The 26,872-nt window shown below is 32.4% G+C and overlaps 4 protein-coding genes across 4 annotated transcripts; 2 read left to right on the top strand and 2 right to left on the bottom strand.

Annotated features, from left to right (window-relative positions):
* The first annotated feature begins 1,062 nt into the window (after positions 1 to 1,062).
* On the top strand, positions 1,063 to 2,819 carry LOC8277660. The gene is made up of 3 exons (XM_002533652.4): positions 1,063 to 2,073; positions 2,439 to 2,516; positions 2,674 to 2,819. The coding sequence occupies exons 1-2, from the start codon at positions 1,507 to 1,509 to the stop codon at positions 2,511 to 2,513; spliced, it is 642 nt and encodes a 213-aa protein (XP_002533698.1). The 5' UTR covers positions 1,063 to 1,506; the 3' UTR covers positions 2,514 to 2,516; positions 2,674 to 2,819.
* Positions 2,820 to 6,855: 4,036 nt separating this feature from the next.
* Positions 6,856 to 8,570, bottom strand: LOC8277655. Its single transcript, XM_002533653.4, has one exon. The coding sequence runs from the start codon at positions 7,718 to 7,720 to the stop codon at positions 6,953 to 6,955; it is 768 nt and encodes a 255-aa protein (XP_002533699.2). The 5' UTR covers positions 7,721 to 8,570; the 3' UTR covers positions 6,856 to 6,952.
* A 4,906-nt stretch (positions 8,571 to 13,476) lies between these two features.
* On the bottom strand, positions 13,477 to 20,903 carry LOC8277656 (AMSH-like ubiquitin thioesterase 1). The gene is made up of 14 exons (XM_015728069.3): positions 20,584 to 20,903; positions 18,769 to 18,833; positions 18,533 to 18,608; positions 18,246 to 18,431; positions 17,977 to 18,071; positions 17,065 to 17,170; positions 16,944 to 16,990; positions 16,304 to 16,700; positions 15,851 to 15,940; positions 15,707 to 15,769; positions 15,541 to 15,615; positions 14,478 to 14,540; positions 13,986 to 14,038; positions 13,477 to 13,906 (listed from the first exon to the last, which is right to left on the bottom strand). The coding sequence occupies exons 1-14, from the start codon at positions 20,701 to 20,703 to the stop codon at positions 13,732 to 13,734; spliced, it is 1,611 nt and encodes a 536-aa protein (XP_015583555.1). The 5' UTR covers positions 20,704 to 20,903; the 3' UTR covers positions 13,477 to 13,731.
* A 273-nt stretch (positions 20,904 to 21,176) lies between these two features.
* On the top strand, positions 21,177 to 25,186 carry LOC125369750. The gene is made up of 2 exons (XM_048372710.1): positions 21,177 to 21,240; positions 24,399 to 25,186. The coding sequence occupies exons 1-2, from the start codon at positions 21,177 to 21,179 to the stop codon at positions 25,184 to 25,186; spliced, it is 852 nt and encodes a 283-aa protein (XP_048228667.1).
* The last annotated feature ends 1,686 nt before the right edge of the window (positions 25,187 to 26,872 follow it).

The raw sequence follows: 26,872 nt of genomic DNA, 5'->3' as shown, positions 1-26,872 counted from the left end.
ATGCAGCCAACCCTACCTCTCCCTCATTCGAGGAGGTGGGATCGACCATTGATTACAATCAATCATTAAAAAATTAAGAATTACAGGTGAGCATCAATAAGATTCATTTCTGCCAAGGGGAAAAGAAAGAGCACCAAATTGCATTCCTGCTTGGCTCAAGTATGTTAAATCTCACTATTGGTGCATATTCCATCTTTTTTTTTTTTTTTTTTTATTTTAAATTCCTGTTTCTTGTGGCTTGTCAAATAAAAATAAAATTCTGCTCTCTATTTTCTTCTACTACATATGATGATATGTCATTCCATTTTCTTTTTCCGAAATCATGTTTTATTTAAAAAATACTATAAATACAAGGTACATTAATAATTAGGAGTGATTATGGTTTTCTAATTGAACCGTTGAGTTAAAATTAACAGCTTATAACGGTTAATAGTTTATAATTGGTATCTTTTTAATTCATAATAATAATAATAATAATAATAATATTTTAGAAACTAATAATTTTGAATTATTGATTTATTCTTCATTATTGCATATGTCATGAAAAGATTTTAATAAATTTATATGATGAATAAGTCACATGAAAAAAATGTGCATAGAAAATATTAACTATATATTATATCCATTTAATCTAAGTTGGACTTGAGAAACCACGCAAGTTTTATTAATCGAGTTTGTACCTGGATTTATAATAATAATTTAAACTATGCCCATATGTTGTAATTTCCTTGTGAATGCTCTAGTTCTTTCATATGAGCAAATAATAATAATAACTGAAAAAAAAAAAAAAAAGAGATCCTAACTTAGAAAAAGCACTACTATAATGAAGTGAAGTGTCATAAATTAAGAATAAAATATTTTATAAATAAATTATTAATTGAAAATATATTTAGGTGAAAAAAATAGTGAAGTGTCATTTCAATTAAGAATTAAAATGTTAAGGACTAATTTGTTATATAAAATAAAAAGTCAAATCAAATGAAAAAGTAAATATGGATTTTTCTATATTAGAAAAGGTTAAAAATTAAAGTCGTTATATGAAATGAAAATTATATTAAAAATTAAAAAATATATATGCATTTTCTTTTTATCATTTTGAACGAGTAAGGAAAGCGTTATTTCTGAAAATGCAAAAAGGAAAACGTATAATAATATAGCAATTTTCGTGGGTATTTATATCATACCTCCAAAGTCTACACCAACGTTAAATCCGCTTCTCTCTCTCTCTCACAGTTTACATATAAATATATTTCCCGGCGATTATCGAACTACACCCATAAGCCCCTCCAAAAAGAAAAGAGAAAATCATTTTGTCTCTGTTTCATTCTTTTGAGAAGGATTTCCACAAATTCCTCAAAATTTATGCTTTCAGAACAAATCGAAAGAAACAGAACCATCAGAAAGCAATAAAAAGCTTTAACACAGCTTCTTCTTCTTCTTCTTCTTCTTCACATGGTTAATTAACATATATGACACAGACTCTCTAAACAGAGAAACAAGAGGCAAATGACAACGCCCCAAGATCGACCGAAGCCGCCACTACACAACTTCTCATTACCTTATTTGAAATGGGGAAACCAAAGACTCCTTAGATGTGTCAAACTCACTGATAATGGTCAATCCCTTGATACCCCCAAGATCACTAATCATGTCCCCATTCAAGATAATCAAAATCCCACTTCTCCTTCTATTCTTGGATTCAATAATAATGCAAGTGCTGTTGTTGGTGCTGCAAAGGTCTCTCCTTTTCTTGATGATAATAATAGAGGTGCCACTACTGGCAATGGCAATGACGATTCTTCTAGGCCTTGGAATTTGAGGACAAGAAGGGCAGCCTGTAAAGCTCCACTGAGGATAATTGAAGAGAAGAGAAATAATTTTGATTCTTTACGGAGGAATTTGGAGATTGATTCTCCTAAGAGAAACGATAATACAACTAGTATGGTTAAGAAAGTCAAGTTTTCTGTTCCTTTGTTAAAAGAGGAAATTGAACAGGATTTCTTTCAGATTGCTAGGATTAGGCCACCCAGAAGGCCTAAGAAGAGGCCTCGAATTTTGCAGAAGTATTTGGATGTGAGCATTTCTGGGTTTTTTTTTTAATTCCTGTTTTGGGTTTCTTTTTGCTGGGGAAAATGTGGCAAAAGTCGACGTCTTTTCCATTTTGCTTATTTAAAGTTCTGATCTTTGAGGACTGCTTAGTTTAGTTCACTTTCTTTCTAGAGCTGTAGATATAGAATCAGAATTTGTTCTTAATATTTTGGCTGTAAACATTTCTTTAAATCCTTTCCGTTATCTTGGTATGTTACTAAATAAGAGATGTGGATTCAATTGTATTCTTTTATTTCCATTTTCTTTCCTAGCTTTTATTTATTTATTTATATATATATTATGATTTTTTAGTGGCTTAATTAATTTGTAATTTGTTTTTGGTCATGCAGTCAATTTTCCCAGGATTGTGGTTATCAGAAGTTACACCAGATTCATACAAGGTTCCTGATGTACCTGAGTCATGAGAGGTGATGATTACTATTCTCGTTTTACAATTCGTTGATATTCTTTTTTCGTGGCGGTTTCCAATTCATTGTACTCTTTCATTGCTTTTCCTTGCCTCCTGTTCTTGGTAATGTGGATTGTTTGGATTAATAGATATGGCATTGCAATTTGGTTTTGCAGGGACAGAAATAAAAGTGTAGCTGTTCTCTAAGGAATTTCATATATTCTACTAACAAAGGTGCATTTGACCCCCAATTATAGTAATAATGTACCATCCTTGTAAATTGCAAAGTTAATGAAATAAAGTTTGAAATCCTTGTTGCTTTTGCTAATCTTTTTCTTTGAGATTCTAACTCCCATTATTTTGTTCTGTGAGGTATTATGATTTCCACATTGACGCAAAAACACCAATATTTTTTATTTATTTTTTTGTTCACGCAGTTAACTGAACTACATCTTGTCTAAAGTGGCAATTTCTGGTTCTTACAAAAGTATTATGCCTTCTATGCTAAGCCCTTGCTGGAAAAGAACACAAATTATGTCAATTATGACGAGACCTCATAAACCTCTTAATTACTTTAGCATTGGTTGAGGAATAGACTTTTTATTTGAGATGACTGCTCCTTCCTGTCTTTGAGTTGGCCGAGTTTATCTACTTAGTTGATTATCTGCAATTAATAATAGTTGTGTGCTTCATATATCAGCTGGTCTATAATATCCTGGAAGTGTTCCATTTCTTGACATCATTTTTCATTTGAATTGCACTGAAAAATCTCTTTTATGGTCTTTAAGTCTTTCTACCTTAAAATTTGAGTTGAGCTATAAAATTACTGCTTATATATGTCAACAAGGCGTTGCAGCAGTTGCTTGCTTCAATAGGGATACATCAAAATCTGTTTAAGCAATTCCTGTATGGATCTACTGTCACTTGTAGAATGTTATAGTAACTGAGTTAAAAGATTATCTTTCATTTAAATCTTTTATGCTCATTGTCAAGTAAAAAAAGGAAAATTGGTTTTGCCACCTTTGTGATGACTTTAGGTTAACTATTCCAGGCCTTTGTGATGACTTTCTCTGCTTTTATGTTGTGTTGCTGGCTTAGAGTGAGCAAAACCTGATGCAGATGATCATTAGCTAACTGACCATAGGAAATATGGTCATCGGTGGAAGAGGTTTGTTGGGAAACATGTGGCTATTGAATTTGTGCATAACTTTAACATTACTGTTGTAGGCATGTGGCATATCATGAGGCTTTAGCATTCAGCTTACTCAGTACCGTATTTAGTTGCCTCTTGTAGATTGAACAGCATTTCTAAACCTTGCTCTTTTGTATCTGGAATATTTCTCTTCCCATTGCTGGCTGGATATCCCATTTGAAATCTCTGCTCTTATTATGCAGGCTGATGCATATTGCTCGTCACCATTAACTGTTATATGCATATTGCTCGTCACCATTAACTGTTATAATCGCTGTGAACGCAAAACCCCATTTGAACCTTTGAAAACTCAACATTAACCGAATAAAGTGATATGTATAAACATATTTCGGTTATTTAGTTTTTCAGTTTAGTCTGATATGAACTAAAGAGCTCAAAGAGTACTATAGATCCCTATTTGCAAAGGAGGCAACTGAGGAATAATGCTATCCTCTTGCCAAGTTCTTGGATTTATTGATCTGCGGATGTTAAACTATGATTGAGAGTTAAGATGCTGATGTTTTAAGATTTCAAGTTTAAGGATTTTGGTCTATCCGCAAAAGAAGTTGAAACAGATTTTAGTATCAAGTCACCATTGAAAGTGGCCTCCAGTCAACACTGTATGCAGAGATGGGTAGGCAATGTCACTATTCTTTAATTGATTCTTTTTATTTCAGAAATGCTTCTTCGTTAAATAGTTGCAACTCTGATGCTATTGATCTTGATTCTTTTCCAATCTTGCAGCTGGATTGATGTTGTCATCATTCCATGAATGCTTTTTCTTTTTATCTTCATTTGTCATGATTGTCCTTGGGTCCATGGTGCTGTTAATCACACCATGCATCCCTGCCATTGATTAATTCCACAATTCAGAGTCTTTTTATGCTGAGTTGAGCCTCTTTGTTAAAGTTATCTGCTGTTACTATAATATCTAGTTATTATATCTACTTTTTAAATTGTCATGTAACAATAAATTTTAGTTAAGTTCAATATTTCTTCATATTTACATGCAACCTTTTTTAATTTTTCCATTTAGTCTCATTGCATATCACCACTTCAGCGTGTAAAACCTGACTTCTTTTGAACAAGGGTATCGCTCTATGTCTCTGTTCAGGTAGATTACTACTTACCGTATGGTACCTGCTGCTATTATGGTTACAGCTCTTTCTGCCTCTCACCTGCAGATGGAAATTTAGCATTTTTGTTCTTAGAGTTTTGATAAATCGTAATTATGATTCAGGTTCGAATGTGGCAAGTGCTTATGCTAACTCTTTGTTTGTTGTTTTTTCTTTTTTATGGCAGCTTATTCTGATTTGTTTGTTGTTTTTTCTTCTTTATTTATGTTTTAAACCTCTACTTGTCTGTCGTTAAGAATAAGTTGAAGAACCTGAAAGCTATTCCTGTTTATGGACTCTAGTAGCTAAATTCAGACAGGCACATAGAACGAAAATTTTGTCAAAAAACAGATTGTGCCAAGTCTTGTCACATAGCAGATGGACTATTTAAGGTTCCTGGACTTTTGGCAGCATCAGGATTTCTAATCTGCAATATCACTTCTTGATATTATTTAGTTTTGGAGCCTTCCAAATTTGATGTCGGTTAAGTTTGAGACACTGATGCAATGCTGATGTATCTTTAGATGGGCATGGCCGCCTTCAGCCAGGGTCTGTCAGTTTATTTTGTACTGCTCTATCTATTTACAATCCAGTTGGAGATTAGCATGAAGGTCTTAATAATCTGAATTATGAATATAGAGGCTTAAAGGAATGCCGCTGCTTAATTATAGACCTTGTTGCCCTCTGCTACTCTTTCTATCTATTTAAATTTATAGCCGATGAGCCCAATTCAGGAAATTGCAATTGATCTTTTCTCATTATTATTATTATTACTTTCTTGCCTGTTTTTGGTTGAAGAGAGGGAAAAGAGGAGGAGGGCCTGCTTTGAATTCTAAACCATCCACATGCAATTTATTTTTTCTATCAAATTAGTTTTTCTTTTGTACTGAATATATGGAAACGACTATCTTTCTTTCTATGGATGAAAAAAGAACTGAAATAAAGCAAATTCTTCTTCGATCTGGGAAAACTTCGCCTAAAATAAAAACAGTTAGGATAATAGTGATAGCATAACCCTTTAATTTTCTAAAATAGGAATGATTAGATAATAGTGATTTCAAATGGTCAAGACTTAAGTGTCTGAATATACATTTGGCCTTTTGTTTTCTTTTTTAATGTGAAATAGACAGTCCATAAGCAAACTAAACAACTCATTTCAATGGATCATGAACAGGTAATGGGAAATAATTGGAACGAAAAGAAATGTGGTCTTTCTTATCCTCATAACTTGTTGATTCCAAGCAGCCTTTAAGGAAAATGAAGCAGCCTCCCTACTATTATTGACAGTCCCCACTTTCACTGTACAATCGCCATCCATGTTTCTATCGTGCTACGACCATGTCTGACTAAGATTTTAGGCTCGTATGAACCTTTGCTGGTCACAACTCTGCAATTCCTGGCTATTTCTTATTCATGGTGTTCCAATTTGCCATTTCAATGTCTATATCTTTCTCAATTATCTATCAGAAACAGTTTTGGTATAGATGTCGTGCATAAGGTCAAATATGGTAAGAAAACTAGCTCATGATATTATCTGTTAATAATAATAATAATAATAATAATAATAAAAGAAAATTTTGTTATAATTGCATAATGATTTTTGGGGTGAATAAAAACAAAAACAGCAAGAGACATCTCTCTCTTTATAATGAACATTAATAAAAAGAACCAAAAGAAAAGGGACCTTTCCTTTCCATCTATTAAATAGAAATTGAAAAGATATATAGAATGTGACAAGCCATGAAAGAAGGATACCTGTTGTTATGTCTCCTATGTTTGTGACATTTTCATATTCCATCACCCTTAATTCCAAGAACCTATTTAGCTTCAATCTCTTCTTCACATCATCATCATAATCATAAGCTTCTCTATACAAATTACATTATTTAACCTTTTTAATTCTGATGATATAATTGGTAATCATAGTATTATCTTGATTAGTATTTTCGTTTATGAGATTGAGGAGCTCATATTTAAATTCTCTCATGATAATTAATAATGATAGATAAACGAAATGAAATAAAATAAAATAAATATTATCCAATCCATTCTTCCTCATCTAACATCATATGTAGAATTAAGCTAATAATAAGAACTCACATCATCTGTCATATAAAATAATCACTAAATTTCGTCAAGAAAGAACAATCATTTTTTGCTCTCTTCTTTTCCATTGCGAAAAAAAGATCCCAAACCAAAAAGATTTGCAGCTCCTTTAGCAATGTAAGGAGGTGGCACGTTTAGCACAGGACTAAACTTGAGACCATTATTCTTGCCATGAGATCCACCGTAATGTTTCTTCAATGGAGGCTTATGTGGCAAAGCATACACATAAGTACTGGCAGAAGAAGCAGGTGGCGATGCCGATGACTTCCTTGATAGTTGCTTCTGTGAATTGTTCTTGCTTAAATCCTTACATGATGTTGGTTTGTGCTTAGGATTTGGCACTGATCCAGTTGAATTACTTCGCGAAAGAAGTGGCAATGAGCATAAACTTTTCTTGATATCACAATTAAGACTGCTGCTTCTCTTGAATCCCCAGAATGACTTGCTGGATTGAGTCTTTTCTTCCAGTTCTGAATTCAGAACCATAATTTCTTTCTTTGAGTTACCCCCATTAATAGAAGAACAAGGAAGAGGAGGAAGTGATGAAACTCTCGGTGAAACTTCATCATATCTGTGCACTCGATTATTGGGAGGAGAAAAACCTGTTTCAGGAACTCGGACAGGAAGGATCATACCATCTGCAAAAAGCTCATCTGCTAAGGAAGAATATTGGTCTATACTGCTGCAAATGCTGAATTCGAAGTCACAACTCGATTCCAGGAGGGTTGTGTCCCTTCGATCGATTGGTATATCATCGTCTTGGCTAAGATCATTGGAGAATGATATTCGAGGGCTTGTTTGTGAGCACATATTTTGGTGCCTATAGTTCTTCAGGTTACTGTCAGAAAGAAAGAAGGAAGCAATAAAGAAACTTGCATGAAAACAGGAGGTTATCAGGACTAAGAGAGATCTCAAAAGACTTAAAATAGTTCAAGAAAGAGTGGATATTGAAAAAGAGAATAGCTAAAAGAATTCAAAGACGACGGGCTAAGAAGAATATTGATAAAGTTCTGTTAGACTTGTAAGTCAAAGAAGAGAAGCAGAAAATTCTTGAAATTCAAAGGATAGGCAGGACCACCAAAAAAAAGATAAAGAAACTACAGATTTTCCGCAGGAGTGAGTGGATCCAAGAAATTTCAAGAATCAAAGCAGAAGAATGTTGCAGAATGCAGAGGGGAAGTTGTCTGCCACAGGAAAAGAAATAGTAGAGATGTGAATTAAGAAACAAGAAAGAGGACAAGAAATAAATAAGAAAAAAGAAAGAAAAACTTTATGGGCTAAGAGATGTCTACATGACAGAAAAAAGTGCTGAAGAGTTTTGCAATAACTTTGGTGAGATCATGAAGAAAGATAGAGAGGGAAAGAGAGAGAGAGAACTTGTTTCCTTCTATTAAGGGCAAAGAAAAACTACACTCAAGAATCATAAAGAAATCTTAAAGAAAATAAAGAAAAGTTCTTCAAGAGTTTTCTTGAAAAGGACTTTTAGAAATTGAAGTCTCAAGCCTAAAGAATCATTTAAAGAATCTAAACAAATGAGTGCTGATGGTTGATGTTATTGTTTTTCTTTTGTAAAAATAAATTTATCAGGACTATTCAGAGTAAACTCTTTAGCTTGGACAAGATATGTCCCTATTCTTGGTGCTAGAAAAACATAGGTTTTTCATGGAATAATTTCTTGAATATATGAAGCACATCCCCAAGGATTAGGCCTGTAAAAAATAAATAATGAATAGTAGTAACATAGTATTGTAAAAAGAAATTTGGAAAGTTCAAAGAAAAAGGAGAAGAAGTGATTACCCTCTCACCACATAATTGACTTTTTGGCTGCCATAGCAGCAACCACTGAAAGCTTCCTTTGTTCTTATTCAAGATTTCTTTTCTCCTCTTAATTACCCTTTTCTTAATTTTCAATTTGTTTTATTTTTTTTTATTGTGTTGTTAAGGTGAAAGAACATTTCCTTTGTCTTTTTTGGACCAATTCATTTGGATTGTTCATTCAAATAATTCAAATTCTCTTTTCAACCAATCTATTTGGCTAATAATTTAAATTGTCTGGTAGCTGATCAATTTATTTTATTTATTTTTGTCTTTTATAATTGGGCCTCCTTCCTTTTTGCATAAGAAAACATGTTTTGGTTTGTAAAGAACCCTTTGATATGTCAACTGCTAATACAAAATGTTCAAAATTCAAAATTAACACGTAACTAGTGGTTTTTTTAATTATTATTATTATTATTATTACTATAATTTAAAGATAATAATGATTTAAAATATTTTGATATTTTTAATAAAATTTTTAATATTTTAAAATATTTTAATGCGATAAATGTAAAGAATATTATAAACTGTTTAATAATTAAAATAACAATTACATAAAATTATCACTACAAATATAATTAATATACTATTTTTTATTATTAAAAAGTGTTTTTAATTAAAAAATTAGCTCATAGTTAATATGCTAATAAAAGTCTAATTATAACATTTTCTTTTAGAATTAGAATCATTTTTAACTAGGAAAATAATTTATTAATTAAAATATTAATTATACATATTTGTAAATATAATATTTTTGTGCTAAAAATAAGTATCTATATTAAAAAAGAATTTTAATATGTATTAAAAATAAATATATAGATAAAGAATTTTATGCATTGATTTATTAATTATATTTAATTAATATTAAGAATACAATTAATGTACTATTTTTGCAAAAAGAGAATTAATTTATTATTTAATAATATAATTAAATATACTATTTTCTAAAATTAAAATTATTATTTGATCGAAAAATAACTTGTTAATAATTAACTATATAATAAATATAAACTCTTCACATCAATATAATATTTATATACAAATTATTCATATCTCAAAATTTATATACAGAGAGATTGGAGTAGACACCATCCAAGGATGTGGTGAGACCATTCTAATCTTTATAAATAAAAATAACAATTTAACCTAAAAGGAAAAGTGAATAAAACCATATATCTTTTTGGAATAGTAAAATATTTAATTTGCATGGTTCTATTCTGGAATTTACATCTTTAGGGCACAAAACATCAATTGTAAAAGAACTGATCCTTTAGCTACTTCACAAGACTAATTATCAATAAGCTCTTTTGGTGGCCTATTGGCATCATTTGGATGCATTCATCTTAGTCACTTTTAATTTGTTTAACTTAACACCATTTCTAAACTTTTCTTGAAGTTTCTCTTGTGTCTAGACAGCCTTAGTTTCTTAATTGCTAGCCTAATCTGTGTATTAAGCATAAGTCAAGAGTTTAAGATCAATAAGTCACTCCATGGGTTTTGCTAAAATATTATTATGTTGATATGTAATTATAAATCTATTTTTTCAATTATAGATAATCAATCAGTATTATATTAAATAAATTAATTTTTTAATATATTTTTTATTATTTTAAATTATCGATATATTTATATATAATTTTTAATTATTTATATAAATTAGAATTGTATAGAGAAATCTTATATATATATAAATTTGATAAGACAAATGGTACTGCTCTTTCATAATCTAATAATCTGCCAATACTTTTACTGCATGCTTTTCATAGATCTTGAAATTCTTCCATGAGTAGATCTTTGAACTTGTCCTTGATCCTTCATCATTTCTTCTACTATTAGCCACTTGTAATTTTATGCATATTAAAAACGATATGCTTACGTGTGAACTAAAACCAGAGATGCATAATGAGATTAAATCAATGCCGATTCGAACCAAATGCAATTAAATTGCATAATTTAATTTCAGAAATGGACCCTTTGCTTTGTTTTCTTTCTTCAGGAACATGCACTTTTTAATTTGAATGACTATGTAAGCATTAATTAATTAATTAAGAATAGAAAATACTTGAATTAGTTGAAAAACACTTTTGACTTTGCACTCTGCCTTATAAACATGGCATCCATCTTCTTCTTCCACAACATTGCTGACACAAATATCGAAGGAGATACTTTGAAGGTTTCCCTGTCTAATGTAAATTTCTCATTGACAATGTGCCATGTTATTGTCATATGAAAAAGGAAAAAAGAAAAAAAGATTAATGACGTCGAAATGTCAATGGCTTAGAATTAATGTAGGATATTCTCTCCAAAAAGATGTTCTCTACCCATTAATTGACCGTTAAAATCAATCCGAATAAAAAGATCTAACGTATTTTCATTATTAACTTTGATTTGGCAAATGATAAAAGCTAGTGAAGTTTCATCCTTCAAATTATCTTAAAAGTATATAACATTATTAAACGACTTAAAATTTTAGAAACAAGTACAAACAAGTATTTCGGGGTTTCGTCATTTGACAATTTAGAATATTTTTATAATTTTTTTCTGATAAAAAAAATATGTAGTTACAAATCGTAATAAAAAAATAATATTTCACCGATAAAAAGTCTTAATTTTATAAATATTTAGCCATCTTTACTTTTATATAGTCATACAAAATTACAATTCCAATTTAGACAATTTGTAGATAAAAATAAACTCTATATTATAATAAATTATAAATATTTAAATCTCATTTTAAAAGAATATTTCTAAATATATATATGATATGTTATGTTTTTTCTTACTATATTATTATTTTGTCTTATAAATTTTATTTGAATAATATGACAATATATCAAAAAAAATTTATTTCCTGTTGCTGGCATTTTGCCTAACAAAATTAAGTATTAAGTCGAGAGACAAATTTTAATACTCAAATCTCCATTAAGTTATAACATTCTCATAATCATTAATTTTATTCGATTCCAAATGTATCACTATAAAGAATTTTACTTTATTAATTTTTAAAATTCTTAATTTTATATTTTTAGTTTTCAAATTTTTATTTTATTCTATTGAATATTTGAATTTTTTAACTTTTTCTTAGGTTAAGAATTTTTCATACATATTTCATAAGATTTTTATTTATTCTATTGAGAATTTATAATTTTATTTTTATTTACATCAAGAATTAATCAATGAAATAAAATTAATATTAAAAAACTCAATAAAATAAAATTAAAATATTGAAAGACTTAAAATTCATTTTTCCGCAATATAATATAGCTCTATTATACCATGAAGACAAGATCGATCATTCACTTCTAACCCTCTAAATTTCAAGATTTAAAAGAAACACGGTTCCACTTATGTCTACAAGGAAAATCAAACAGGTGATAGGGAACAATACGGCATGGGAGGTGGGGGTCACATTTATGAGGAAGAAGCTACCTAACAGCCATTCCTACTTATCTTTGATTTGTTCCTGATCCTGATATCAGAGTAATTAACATGCATGTAAATCCGTTTTTGTCAGATATGTGCACGTGGACAAAGAAAATAAAGAGTCCCCTCCCTCAGAATTCTAACAAAAATGTCCTTCATACCTTCTTCCCCACCAATGCCCCCATTCTTGTTCCATACCTCACTCTCTTACCTCTTTACGAGCCCCCACTTTGGCGTTTCCTCGTAAGCAGTGGCAGGATAAGTGTTTATATATATATATATTCTTTTAGGCTAGGTTAAGCGTTCATTCAAGAATAAGCACAGGCTGTTTCCATGCGTGATCAATGGCAAATTTTTGGGTGGTTGTCTTAGTAAACCTCCAATGAGGTCAAAATACCATCAATTTCATCTTGTGTGATAAATAATCTTTAGGGCACTCATATGGACTTCACAACCCGACTGCAAAAGTTTGAACTCCTTAATTTAAGGTTTTTTGAGAGAAGATCTTAGGTTTTAGTTTTCTATGTAGGAGGCCAAATGCTTGTGCAAGAACATGGGGCACAATGGAGAGTAACCATCTCCAACGAGGTTTTCTGGGGCGATAGACCGAAAGACTCGAATTAAAGACCTCCCTTGCTCTTTGCATCTATTGTATATCTCACATAAGCATCCTATGTAGCCAAAAATTAGTGAAAATGATGACCATCCATGTGGTGGGCTGAGTGTCGAGTGGTGCAAGTATTGCACACTTCAAGATGCTTTTCCCGACAGTTGAAGCATGAAGAGAATTGCAAATTGCAATAAGCTGAAAAGGAGATGGGAGACAAATAGGATGCTTGTTGGGCGTGAAAAGGTTGTTTACCTTACAAAGCTTTGCCAATTGCAAGGGGGTTGAAGTATTTTCTAAGTCTTATTTGGAAAATAGAGAAGGGACCATTTTCAATGGCACTAGACTAGTAATCCCAAAAGATGCATGTCGGATGAGAAAAAGATATACCCATTCCTAAAGCGTCCAACCAACCCACCAAAAGTTGTTACTCCCCATAAACTCATGCTTTGTGGAGATTGTTAACCTATTTGCTTTTGCTCTTTGGAACGTGAGATTGCTTTGACATCACTCAAAATTATTTTTCATGATTTATCCACGTTTGTTTACTGCTTTCCTTCTCCAATAATGTACTGATTCCATATCCCTGACGAGTGCACCTATGTGTATGCCTGCATATGCACATGCTGAGATTAGTACTATACCCGAGTCTGCGTTTGCACCGAGTGCATTTCTTGCATTGGGTCGCAGGAAATGATGCGTTCGAAATACTAGGTGGTTGGTTACAAGATCTCGAGTTGAGAGAATTTGCTTGTCAGAAAACTCAAATGTATGATTTTCAGTTCCCAGTGATGGACTGATTTGTACTAGTATACAGGCACTTGTAATGTACTAATATCCTCTTCTTTGCAAAAGGCAAGAATTTTTACAATTTAAGGACCAATGGTAAAGCCACTCGCCATAAATGAATTGTATGATGACTATGAACAATTGCATTACCAAAACATCAGCCATTAAAATGGCACATATAAGATCACCGAAGGTCAATGACATCAAACTTTAGGTTGGGATTCATATAGACATCTGTACAGGTCTTGTAGATGGGCCCACCATCTGGAGGTTGATCATGCGGATGAAATCCACGTTGCTGGCAGTTTCTTATAACTGACATGCCACCAGGGGTTGTCAACCGAAAAATGCCATGGGTTCTGCTAACATGGAAAGATTGAGAATGGTCAGGTTGGAAATATATGGCAAAAAAGTCTTTTATATGACAATAATGGTCACCTTGAAGTATCTCTTGGCGCCATGACAATGGCAACGGATTCTGGCAACATAATCTGAAGAAAGAACAAGCATGCATGTGAACAATAAAGAAAACGAGAGCATAGAAATGTCTTAGCTTTTGTAGTGCAAGTCATTACTATAAGATCATATACCAATACCCAATTCAAACACAATGGAAGAGCTCATCTGGCAAATGAAGGACCAGAAACAGGGTGGAGAAAATGTTTTTAGAATAGTCCTTTGCAAGAAGGAAATATGCGACAAGAAAAAAGAACGGACACAGATTTCATGCTGCAATTTTTGACATACAATTAAGCAGAAGACTGATGGGAAGATACTAACAATAGATTAAAATATGCCCGATTCGAATACATTAGGGAATTTCTAGCTCCAACTAATTTAGCCAAAATCAACCACTTCAGATGAATAATCAACAAGGACATGAGGCAATAGGACTTCCTCTGCTACGAGCATAAGTTTTACAGGGATTACCTGATACGAATAATGGGTGTGAACATCAATTGAAGACATGAAACAAGACTGTGTAGGATGCGTCTGTAATTTGCAACATGAAGAAACCAATGAGTAAGAAGAAAAACAAAGTGTAATAGAAAAATATAACATAAAAAATTAATGGAAAGTACAAAAAACTACCTTGTGGTTACACACTTTTTCATTTAAGGATCTGTGATTTTTTCTTGTCATCTTCGGGTATGTGGTTTCATTTTCTTTTCACTTTAATACCCTCTCGACTAATATCGTTAAAATTCTATGATCTTATTTAATTTAAAATTTTAATAATAAATTTATTTATCAAGTAATTTATCATACAACTAACTGTAACGAACTCAAAATTAATAATATTAATATGTATTTAATTTTGTAAGGAATAAGATGAAATAATTTTAAAATAAATTTATAATATGTTTAAGAGTATCTCCTTAGTTATTGTGATAGTAAAACTTAAGAAATGACTCTACTATTGGAAATCAATGTTTATTAATATCATAATATAATATAAATAACAGTAAAAGTTTTCTGGAGTGAAAAAAAAAATGAAACAACAAATCCTAAAATGACAAGAGAAAAATCACATACCTTTAAATGAAAAAACAAATAACCACACGATAATTTTTTGTATTTTCCCCTAAAAATTATCTGCTGATGCTAGCAGATTAGACTCACAACACAAAGCCATTAGACACAAATTATCAATTACATGAAAAGAAAACCTAGGGACATATCCTGGTCGTGGTGCATGAAGATGGGAGGCTACACGTGTTCAATAGATTAAACAAAAACTATCAAACATCAGTGGTTATGTGTAAGATACATTAATTACAGTGGCCTTTGGGCTTTGGCCCTATGACGAGTATAGATATATGCTAGAGAAGATCTCAAACCAAAAGCTAGTGATCATTGATTGAAGAACACTTCCATTGTTATACGAAGCGAACAGCTAAATAGAAATTTGTTTGATAAACCACAAAACTTCGAGCATACCAGAAATGACAAACCAGAAAACAGTTATTTTCATTATAGATGAGGTACTCACATGTATCCACCCAAGGGGGAATAAAGATCGCTTATCCTGCACTTCAAATATTTCCTCTTCATTTGTGGTCTGACACTGATCAGAAAGTACACATTTAGATAAAAATTACAGAATTGATGACAGGAAAAGATGAAATAACAATTGCTGAGTTGTGAAACTGCCATACTGAATCTGATGTGGACTCCTGCTTTGGGATGATAAGAGCTGTAACATAGAACTTTCTGTTTTTCTACAAAAGGTGATAAATGATTAAACCATCAATATTGTACATTGTGAAGATTAAGAAACATAATTTTAGATTAGAACTTACCAGTGAACCAGCTAGGACACCACAAGTTTCTAAATTCCTATCAGTATTGGCCTTTGCCAGCTTCATGAAATTCTCCATCATTGTGGTCGACTGCAAAGAGAAACTATTGTCAGCATTTGCCACAAGCAATAAATTCTTCGTCACACTCCAGAATTCCAAGTTCATATTACAACAACAATGCGTCCATAGCCTTGGAATATTTACAAGCTTACATAACCTTCCCAAACACGCTTATTTTCTTTCACATTATTCTGGGATTGATTTGTAGGTCACAAATGGTTAGGTTCAAAAACCAAACTGGCAAAATAGAGATGAAATGAAATAAAAGGACAAAAGACAAAGGGATCGATTGACCCTAATAACATGCATTATTAGAAAGATTCTTACTAAAGAATACTCGAAAGAGATATTAAAGCTGAGTAAAAAAATTTAAAAAAAAAAAATTGAGCTTACAATGTGCAGTTGCAGGGGAGATTCAGAACGGACAATATCATCAGGTGAAGAAATGTCCATTTTATTTTCTGCTTCAGTAGCTTGGGGAGACATTGCAGGTATTAAGTCTTGTACTTCTGCAAGCACAGCTGGAGGAGAAGGCTGTCTAATCAGATCTGTCTGAACAGGGGTTTCTGTTGTTTCAAAAGAAATCATCGGACTCAGTTCTTCAACACGGCTCGTCTGACTATTATCATTCACAGTGAGAACTGATTGTGAACTTAATGTTTCGAGTTCTGAGCTGCTACTATCTAATTTTAGTGCGAGTCCATTTTCTTCGAACTGCTGCAAGTTATGTGGTTGTGAATTGCTGGAGTCCTTTTTCACTGCAAATCCATTTTCTGTAGGTTGCTGCAGGCTGTTTTCACATGCAGAGCCACCAAATAAAATGAATCTAATAGCGCAGGATTTTCATCAGGAAAAAAAAAAAAAGGCAAAGTAAAAGACTAAACTTTAAAAAAGATCAAGCATCTCGCAAATCGCATAATGCCTTCATAAAACATTTTTTTAACAAATTTCCTTCTGATTCAGTTGAATATGTGTTGAAATTCAAAATTGTTGTAAAAAAAAAGTGCTTCTGAAACCTAGAGAAGAGTCGAACCTAGGGATTTCAACCGGACTGAGGTCTATGTTGCTAGGATACCAGACCTGAATGTAAGTGAAATAAGTCAAAACAAGTTTTTGCACAAAGAACCATATGAAAAAGATGCATAACACCATACTCCTTTATCACTCTTAGGTGGTTGCCATTGCCCCTGAAGCCCATTTGGACCCAGTATAGAATGTCTGGACAGAGTCTCCTCCTTTGGTTGTGGAAAGTTTAAAGACCTGCAAGAAGCAACAAACTTTGTGAAGAAAGTATAGGAAACTGAAGAATACCATAAATGATTCAAGATAAACTCAATATTATCATAGTTATAAGTAACATTAGGGAATTCCACTCAGAAAAGAGAAGAAATAAAATAGATCTCTCTTGGAATTATATGCTCATTTCATGCCCTTCTTTCAAACCAGATTGTCTATCATCAAATATAACCCTTCCGTTAAGAAAAACACTTAAATTCTGCCTGCCTAAAAAGCTGAGCTTGGACAAGTCAACCAACCAAGCAACCACGCAAACTTTGGCTAGAGTTCTCAAACTAACAGTTGGACTCCTGGTTGATCTTTAATGAATCAAATGTTATAAACTGACTGTCAGCTATAAATCAGAAAGTTATTCACAAGCTCCAGTACAGAGTAAAATGCATCAAAATTTATCATATCACCCAGGATATTTGAAGGTACTTAATAGAATGTCTATAATATCTACAAACAGTCTTGTTCAGACATTTGAAGAAAATATAAGTGAAGGTGGTAGCAGCACACTCCAAGTTAACACGGCATAAATAGTATACAAAGAGCTCCCCGGCTAGTGCAGGGATAGGGAAAGGGTGAGCATATATGTATGTGGCCTTCCCCCTGCATTTTAGCAGAGGCTATTTTCATGCCCTAAAACCATGACCTACAAGTCACAGAAGGAGCAACTTTACCAATTTCTCCAACGCTCAGTCTCAAGTGCATGAAAAGTTGTGAGATGAAAAACCTTCTATTTGAGGGACAATCACATCAAAATATTAAAACAATGAAACACTTACATTTTCCGGAACTGCTCCCCCACTGGCCTAGCATATGATAATTGCTGAGTTCTTGAACCATGATAGACAAATTCTCGTGCAGCTGGTATCACTGCCTGCCAAAGGCAGAATAGTATTAAAAATGATAATTACCTCCATTAATTGCGGAAAAGAAAAGCAGCAGTACAATAAGATAGACTAGTAGAAGAGCTTTTTTCCCCAGCTAAAGAGTTAGCATCAAATTGTTGAATCCAGAAACTAGTAGTGACTACTACAAAGCTATAGATTACCTTTGTTGCACCAGCATCATAACCAGTCAAGGTTTTCTTTTTGACAGGAGGCCACTCTAACGAATCATTTTGATTCACAGAGCCCCACCCATTTACTTGATGTGTATGTTTTCTATTCAATTCATTGATCTTTTGCTGCACTGCTGGCTTCAACTGCTCCAACTCCTTCACAGCATTCAACAATTTCTACAGCAATGAATTGAATCCAAATGGAACCTCAAACCTTGAACTAGAATCAATATGAAAGGGGAAAAAAGAGAAAGAAAAAAAGAAAAAACAAACATTACCTGTTTCAAATATATTTTCTTGCTTTGTTGGGATGTCCTATAGTCTCGATGGCATGGTATCGTTTCTGATACCAAGCTAAAGCAAAAGAAGTAAAGTAATAAAAGTAAAATGTTATCTTTTACATCATTTTTTCTATGGAAGCAAATTGAAACAACTTATCATTTTAGTTGAAAAAGAAAATGAAATCGCCACCCCTCTTCAGGCTTTACACCAAATTCACACCTCTTATTCTCACCTTGAAAACCTCAAAAGCATAATATAAAGGTCTATAATATTTTTCTCTTCTCGAAAGATGTCCGCCTGCAGGGTAAAAGACATACATAACAAATCAATATTGATGGATTTGGAACATAAAAGTGCATTGCAAAGGGGCACATAGTAGCTTTATGGTGCATCGTTATTCATGGCTAACTAAGAAAGAAGAAAAATAAAGAACAAATCGTGCTTGCTATGTGCAATAAGTAATTAAAATGCATTCCCATTTCAAAGGAGATGTTAGATCAGTGCACCGTGATTAAACATGAAAAGCTACTAAGCCAGAAATCACCCAATGCTCTAAGAGAGCATAGGAATGCAATCATGTATAATTGATAATCATATTAGAGGCACTGAAACATAAAATAAGCAAACTGCAACTTTCTTTACATGTCAACAACCAATCACGTCAAACAGATAGAAAACTTAGCTTATGTTCCAACTAGTTATATTTTTTATGTTGTTTTGAGATGAACCCCTTTCTAAGGGATTAAAAGAATTAAGATATTCACCAAACTACCAACATAATATTACATGGAGTAATATGAAAATTTTCAAAAACAATAAACCGAAAAACCCCTTAAGCTGGTAAACAAAAAGAAAAGAGACAGCCTCTGTGAGATCATGTCCAGTTAAAACCTCTTTACTGCAAATCAAGTCATAATCTCCTTAAAGCAAAATGGCTAAACACCAAAAGAGGAACCATCATGGACCATTCCAACTATGTAGAATATTATTCCTAGCAATTAAAACTAACAACTGGTCCTGCCACAATCAGCCATTGAAGCTTTAATACATCAAGCTTCTAAAATGGATACAAAATCATAAGTCAAGGAGACTCGTGTTTTAGTTTAAAGCTTCATGATTATTACAAGAAGTTGAAGCTCATATTTTCAGGTTGTTGTCATTTTCCACCAAACTCATAACTAAATCACCCATTGCAGCCGAGATCATTCCAGGTCCCCATAGGAATGAAGCAAAAGCAAAATCAATTAGCCAAACTGATACAAGAATTTGAAAAAACAACTAATCCACCTTAAGGTTGTATGTATTCCCAGACGAACCTTTTGTCATATCAGAAAATCTACTTAGTAACTTAAAACTAATAGCCTTCTATCGATTATGATACGTTAAGAGACTTCACAGAAGCTTGAAGCCCAGTGGAGCTAAAATATAGCTCTCTTTACTAGCAGTATCAGGATTCAGGAATGTGTTTGTGTAGCACATATTCACATTGCTTTTGTCCATGTGCAGTAACAACATTAAAGGAATGATTTAGTGTTTTTTCATAAAGCAACAACGTCAAGTAGAAAGTTTGCGAGCCTTAGCCTCCTACTATAAATGTTTGCATAAACTCTTCAAATCAGATTAAGTCTTATCTTATCCACTTCACATTCTTGATCCAATATTTTAACAAGTGGCAAAATGCTAATTGGTATTATTGCATTATATAGGACCCATGAGAAATCCATAACTTTGGTCAACACTCAACCGTTAATTTCAGAGCATTGCATACAACTTTTAAGCTGCCTCAGCAAAAAGAGAAAAAGCACAGGTAGATGTAATAAACATATCAATCATCAATTATCATGTATACTTCAGCTACTAAAACCTAAATTATAAATTTTCACAAAGACAATGTAGAAATATAACTATCACTTCACAACTGGTTACACTATAATCAACACCACAATCAAATACCCCTAATAGAAATATACTAAATTAACCTAATATTAAAAATGATTAAAGCAATAGATAAAATAGATAAACAAATAAATAAAAATAGGAGCTGTACCTGCTTTAGAATATTATCAGCGATTCGGTAGTAAAACCGGAGAGAAATCCGATTATCAACATCGATCTTTTGAGCACTGGTAGCGATATTTATTCTACCGGGAGCAGAAGACGACCTCATTTTCCCTTTGTACTTGAAATTTTCCAATTCTATCTTTCAATTTTCCCGTTGACCAAACAGAAACCGGTATTTACAGTTCGGATCGGTGAGTACTGTGCTCGTGACTCCAGTTCAAAGAAAGGTTGTCAATGGCTTGCTAAACGAGCAGAGAGACAGAGCAAGGACACGATAACAACAAGAAAGTCATTTTTTGGTTTGAAAGAAGGGTAAATCTGGAAAGATCAAAATATAAATTTTACATGTTGATTTTCGATTTGTTGTTAGGGAAAAGGTGCATTTTTACCCATAACGTTTATAGCCAGGGCCACATTTGCCTCTAAAGTATTTTTAGATGCAAATAACCCACTGAAAGTTTTAAAATCTGTAATCCAAGCCCTTCAGCGAACAGAAAAACTAAACGGTGTTAGATGTGGAATTCGGTCATTTAACTCATTCCGATTTCAAACGAGTCAACTAAGTATGATCCTCTATCTATGCACGTTAAAGAGGGAAAAAGATCTGAAGGTGGGTTCCATTTCTATAGTCAATGTTTTGCAGGTATGAGTTTTTCTTTTTCTTGCTTGCATTTTTTTAAGCGTTTTATTTTCTAGGCAAGAAAGAAAGTGGGTGGCTTTTTCATTTTCCAGTTCTGGTGCTGGTTTTTTTTGTTTCATGGTTAAGACCATTTCTTTTCCCTTCTTTTTTTTCAAATTAGTCCATATTAATTTGATAAGTTGTTGATAGATGTTTTTATTTTATTCAGCTCTTTGTGTCCTTTTTTTCATTATAGATAATAAGAATAGAAGATGGGGATATTTAATTTTAGGAGAACAAAATGAATTGAAATAGAAGTAGCAGCCCATTTTGGCCATAATGTTAAAACATATTAGAGAATTTATCTATTTTCATTTTTTAGTTTTTAAGAAAAATAAAAGTTTTCATGTAAAATTTATAAAACATGTTTATTGTATAAAAAAAACCATTTATTTTCTATTTAGATAATGTTTTAAGTATAAATTGTAGACTTAAGATTAAGTAAAAAAAAAAATTGTTTTCATTTGAAAACAAGTGACTTCTTACATAAAGAAAAATATAGAAAACATGTTAACTTATTTTTAAAAGTTTTTCAAAGTTTATTTATAATTTCAAAAAAAAATTGTTTTCTATTTTCATTTTTGAAAAACACCACAAATAAACACAAAGTTCTATTTTCTGTTTTCATCTGAAAATCTTTCTAAAATACTGATATAATTTTCTCTAAATAAATAGGCCCATAGCTTTTGGATCGTTATTGCTCTCTTTGCTCTTGATATCCGTATTTTTCTCAAGGTAATTGTGATGATACTCTACGCTTTAATATGAAATCAAAACCAATATATCTTGATGCGATCTTGAATGGTTTTGAGAATTCAAGTTGAATAATTCATATGGTACTCTAGTCGAGTTCAATCCTAAATTAGTAGTCGCTCTACTATCACTAGATCATTCAAGCTTACTAAAAAAGAAAAATAGCAAAAATATCATCAAAGATTGTAGTTGTTATTATAGCTGTATGCGATGGTATATTGGTGTTATCTCTAGTTATTTATTTTTGTGTTTAAACAGAGGAAAGCAAATCATTTTAGTAAAGTTACAGTTAAATCCTTTCAAGACCTAGTACAACAAATACTTCATGAAGACCTTTTGTTGATTCTCCATCTTTGAGAGTGAAGTAGCCACAATCAAATTGGTGAAAAATTTATTATTGGCTTTAGAGATTTGAAAATGTTTACAAAAAATACATTGATAATTGTGTTGCTCTAGTTGCAACCAAGCATTTACCTTCATCATCAAGACAAGGTGCTCCTCAGTTTAGGACTGAGTTGACTCGCCTGAAATCGGAACGAGTTAGAGGACTTGACTCAACATTTAACACCGTTTAGTTTCTCTATTAATTGAAGGGCTTGAATTACAAGTTTTAAAACTTCAGTAACTTACTTGCATCTAAAAATAGTTTAAGGGCAAAAATGCACCTTTTCCCCTGTTGTTAAGATGTGCGCTTTCGTGTCGGGTAGGATTTTCTTTTTTCTAGTACTTTTAACATTTAATTACATTATTTTATAAAGCAATATAGCCAACAAAAACCATTTTCTTTTTTGATAAAAAATTATATTTTGTTATATCTAAAATATTTTTCGTTTCTTTATCATTAATACACAGCCACATGGACATAGGTAGCCCAAAAAGGCACGGCTTAATTTCTGACATGTTAATATTTGATATTTTTTAAAATAATATTTTTAATATGTATATTTATTTTTAATATAATATAAAATTAAAATTGATGTATATTTATAATTTTATATATTAATCTATCTATTAAAAAATATTTTTTATTTAAAGATAACTAATTATACTTCGACACATTATATATTAATGATCGATCTAAATTGTATATATAATATGGTATAAAGATGTGTTTTGCCTCACTTTAGTTTTTCTTGTTTAAATTCAGGAAATAATGTAAAAAAGGAGAATTTGAGTTTAAAACACACTAATGGGCGTTAATTGGACTGCGGCTATTAAAAGCTCGAGAATCAGACACTTGGGCTATTAATAGTTTGGGCCTAGCTTAGAATCAGACATGTGGGCTATTAAAAGTTTGGGCCTAGCTTAATTCACTAAGACCCAAAAAGAAAAGTTTAAATAATTATTATGTAATTAGTAGATAATTATCTTTTGAGTAGTTTAGTTTGTTTAGGACAATAAAGGGATAAACTAAAGGAGTTGTTTGGGGAGGAAAGAACTCTGGAAAAAGGGAATCTCTACAAGGAGTAGAGGTGAATTAGAAGAGGGACTTCTTCAACTACTGAATCTCTGGAAGACAAGGGTTCTATTCTAGGCAGAAAATTCTGGAGTAATTCAATTAATCTTTGACATCTTACTAGCTTGCGTGGATCACTCTTGGAAGAATCAGAGAAGCTTTTCGAAGACGTGGAGAAAGATGATCAATCTTCTTCATTCCTTGAAGAGCCCTTTGAACTTTGAGGGAGTTTTAATTTTCTGTTTTATGAATCTTAAGTCTTTCTATTTAATTACAATGATTGTTGGATTGAGTATGTTAGGCTAAGTCTCATAAATGTTTAGTTTGGTTTGTTACTTATGTTTGAACCTTATATATTTTGAGTTTAATGAATGATTTCTTTTCCTTCATATGTTCATTAGTTTCATCTATTATTATTGATTGACAATCATATCAATTCAATAGTAATATGTGTTATGAAAATCTTTAGGTTAAAAGTATTAGAGACATCATCTTTACTTTAATCTATGTTGGTTAAGAAACCTAAGTTGCATCATTAGCTTAAGTAACTTAGGGAAAAGGCACATCACCATCTCATTTGTTAAATTAGGGCTTAAGGAATTAAGGGGATTACTAAGTAAAAGCTAGACTAAATACTATTTTATCATATAGTTCATATTAATCATCCTAGTTGCATATTTACTTTCTGGTTATTTAATTTCTTTTATTAAACTAAGATCATTCTCAAAACATCGGCTTAGAGTGTTTATATTTACTTTCAGTAATTTGTGTGATAGTTGGTCTTTATGATATATGCTCTACAATTCCTTGTGAGATCGACCTCGTGATGAGCTTACCCGAACTACCATTCGGTTCGTACACTTGCGAGTACTTATTTAGACACATCTAATTGAAAAAGATTCTTCTTACGCAGGTACATCAAAAGAAGGTGGACTAGTTGATGTAGAGATAACTGAAAGAGGTTTACAAAAAGAAGGAAGAATAGAGCCTAATCTTGGGCAGAAAGAGAAAGACAATGAGGCGTTTTCAGGCCCTGAGTTTCATAAGGCAACTGAGCCTTATAAGCCTCATATTCCGTTCCCTAACAGATTGAAAGAAAGCAAACAGGATAAGCAATTTTTTGAAATTTTTGATATACTTTCTAAAGTTAACATTAATTTGCCCTTGTTGGATGTGATCAGGAATATACCAGCTTATGCTAAGTTCTTTAAGGAACTGAATTCCAATAAGAGGAGATATGGAAACAATGAAAAAGTTATGGTGTCTGAAACAGCAAGTGCAATTCTCCAACAACAGTTACCTCCTAAGATGAAAGACTGTGGGAGCTTTACCGTTGATATTACAATGGGGGACAAAAAGGTTGCTAAAGCCATATTGGATTTGGGAGCAAGCATCAATTTGATGCCATATTCAACATATGCACAACTTGGCTTAGGAGAATCGAAGCCAACCACCATGTCTCTACAACTAGTTGATATGTCAATTAAATATCCAAGAGGCATAATGGAGGACTTGCTGATTCAGGTAGGAAAACTGATAATCCCTGTTGACTTTGTGGTTCTAGACATGGAAGGTACATCAGCAAGGGATAAGGAGCAAACAATACTTCTTGGTAGACCTTTCATGGCAACTACCAAGACACTTATTGACGTGCACAATGGGAAGTCGACTATAGCGGTCTTGGGAGGCCTTAGAATTTAAAGTGTTTGATTCTCTAACTATATCTCCTAGTACTTCAATTGATGAATGTTCATATATTGATTGCATGGATTATTTTGTTTATGAAACATATTTACAAGATAAGGATGATAAGTTAGAAGTTGCATTAACATTGGAAAAGCATGAAGAATGTTTAGATGAAGAAGTCTTAGACTTACATGATAAGTTAGATGAACATATTCCAGTGTTACCTGATGAAAACACTATTGAACCTTTAGATTCACCCATTGAAAGCAAATCAGAAATTATTGATGAACCACCTAAGGTTGATCTTAAGGAGTTGCCTAACACACTTAAATATGTCTTCTTAGGAGAAAAGAATACATATCCAGTGATCATAGCCTCTGATCTTTCTCCTTTAGAGGAAGGGGCAACCATTACAGAATTGAAAAGGCTTAAAAAAGCTATTGGGTGGGGAATTTCTGATATTAAGGGGATCAGTCCAACATTGTGTATGCATAAAATTATCTTAGAAGACAATTCTAAAGCGATTAGAGATACACAACGACGACTTAATCCCAATATGAAAGAAGTAGTAAAAAAGGAAGTTCAGAAGTTATTATATGAGGGTATTATATACCCTATAGCTGATAGTAATTGGGTAAGCCCTGTTCATGTAGTGCCTAAAAAGTCAGGCACAACAGTTATTAAAAATGAAAAAGGGGAGTTAGTCCCTACAAGAATGACAACGGGGTGGAGAATGTGTATTGATTATAGAAAGTTAAACGCCGCAACAAAGAAGGATCATTTTCCTCTTCCTTTTATTGATCAAATATTAGACCGTTTAGCAGGACATGAATTTTATTATTTTCTTGATGGACTTTCAGGATATTATCAGGTACCCATTGCACCTGAATATCAAGAAAGGACAACTTTCACATGTCCCTTTGGAACTTTTGCGTTTAGAAGGATGCCTTTTGGTACGTACAGCGCTCCGTGACATCTTAGAAGATGTATGCTTTCTATTTTCGCTGACATGTTAGAAGACTGCATCGAGGTATTTATGGATGATTTCTCAGTTTTTGGTTCATCATTTAATGCATGTCTAGGTAATCTGACTCGTGTACTTGAGAGATGCATTGAATGTAACTTAACATTGAGTTGGAAAAAGAGTCATTTCATGGTTAAACAAGGAATTGTGCTAAGACATGTTGTTTCTAGTAAAGGTATTGAAGTAGACCAAGCAAAAATTGATTTAATTGCCAAATTGCCCCCACCTACTTCAGTAAAGGGCATTAGAAGTTTTCTTGGCCATGCAGGATTTTATAGGCGTTTTATTAAAGACTTTTCTAAAATTACTCGTCCTTTAACTGAATTGCTGGCTAAAGATGTTAACTTTATTTTTAATGATGCATGCTTATCTGCTTTTAACATCTTGAAAGAAAGATTAACTAGTGCACTGGTTATTGTGGCACCTGATTGGTCTCTTCCCTTTGAAATCATATGTGATGCATCTGATTATGCTATAGGAGCGGTCTTGGGCCAAAGAGTTGATAAAGGGTTACATGTAATATATTATGCTAGCAAAACTCTTAATGATGCTCAAGTAAACTATTCGACAACTGAAAAAAAATTTCTAGCTGTTGTATATTCACTAGACAAATTTAGATCTTACTTGGTGGGATCTAAAGTCATTGTTCATTTAGATCATGCAGCTTTGAGATATCT

Source organism: Ricinus communis, chromosome 1, assembly GCF_019578655.1.
Source record: "Ricinus communis isolate WT05 ecotype wild-type chromosome 1, ASM1957865v1, whole genome shotgun sequence".
In the NCBI taxonomy this organism is placed as follows: domain Eukaryota; kingdom Viridiplantae; phylum Streptophyta; class Magnoliopsida; order Malpighiales; family Euphorbiaceae; genus Ricinus; species Ricinus communis.
This window is presented reverse-complemented; position numbering and strand designations above follow the sequence as displayed.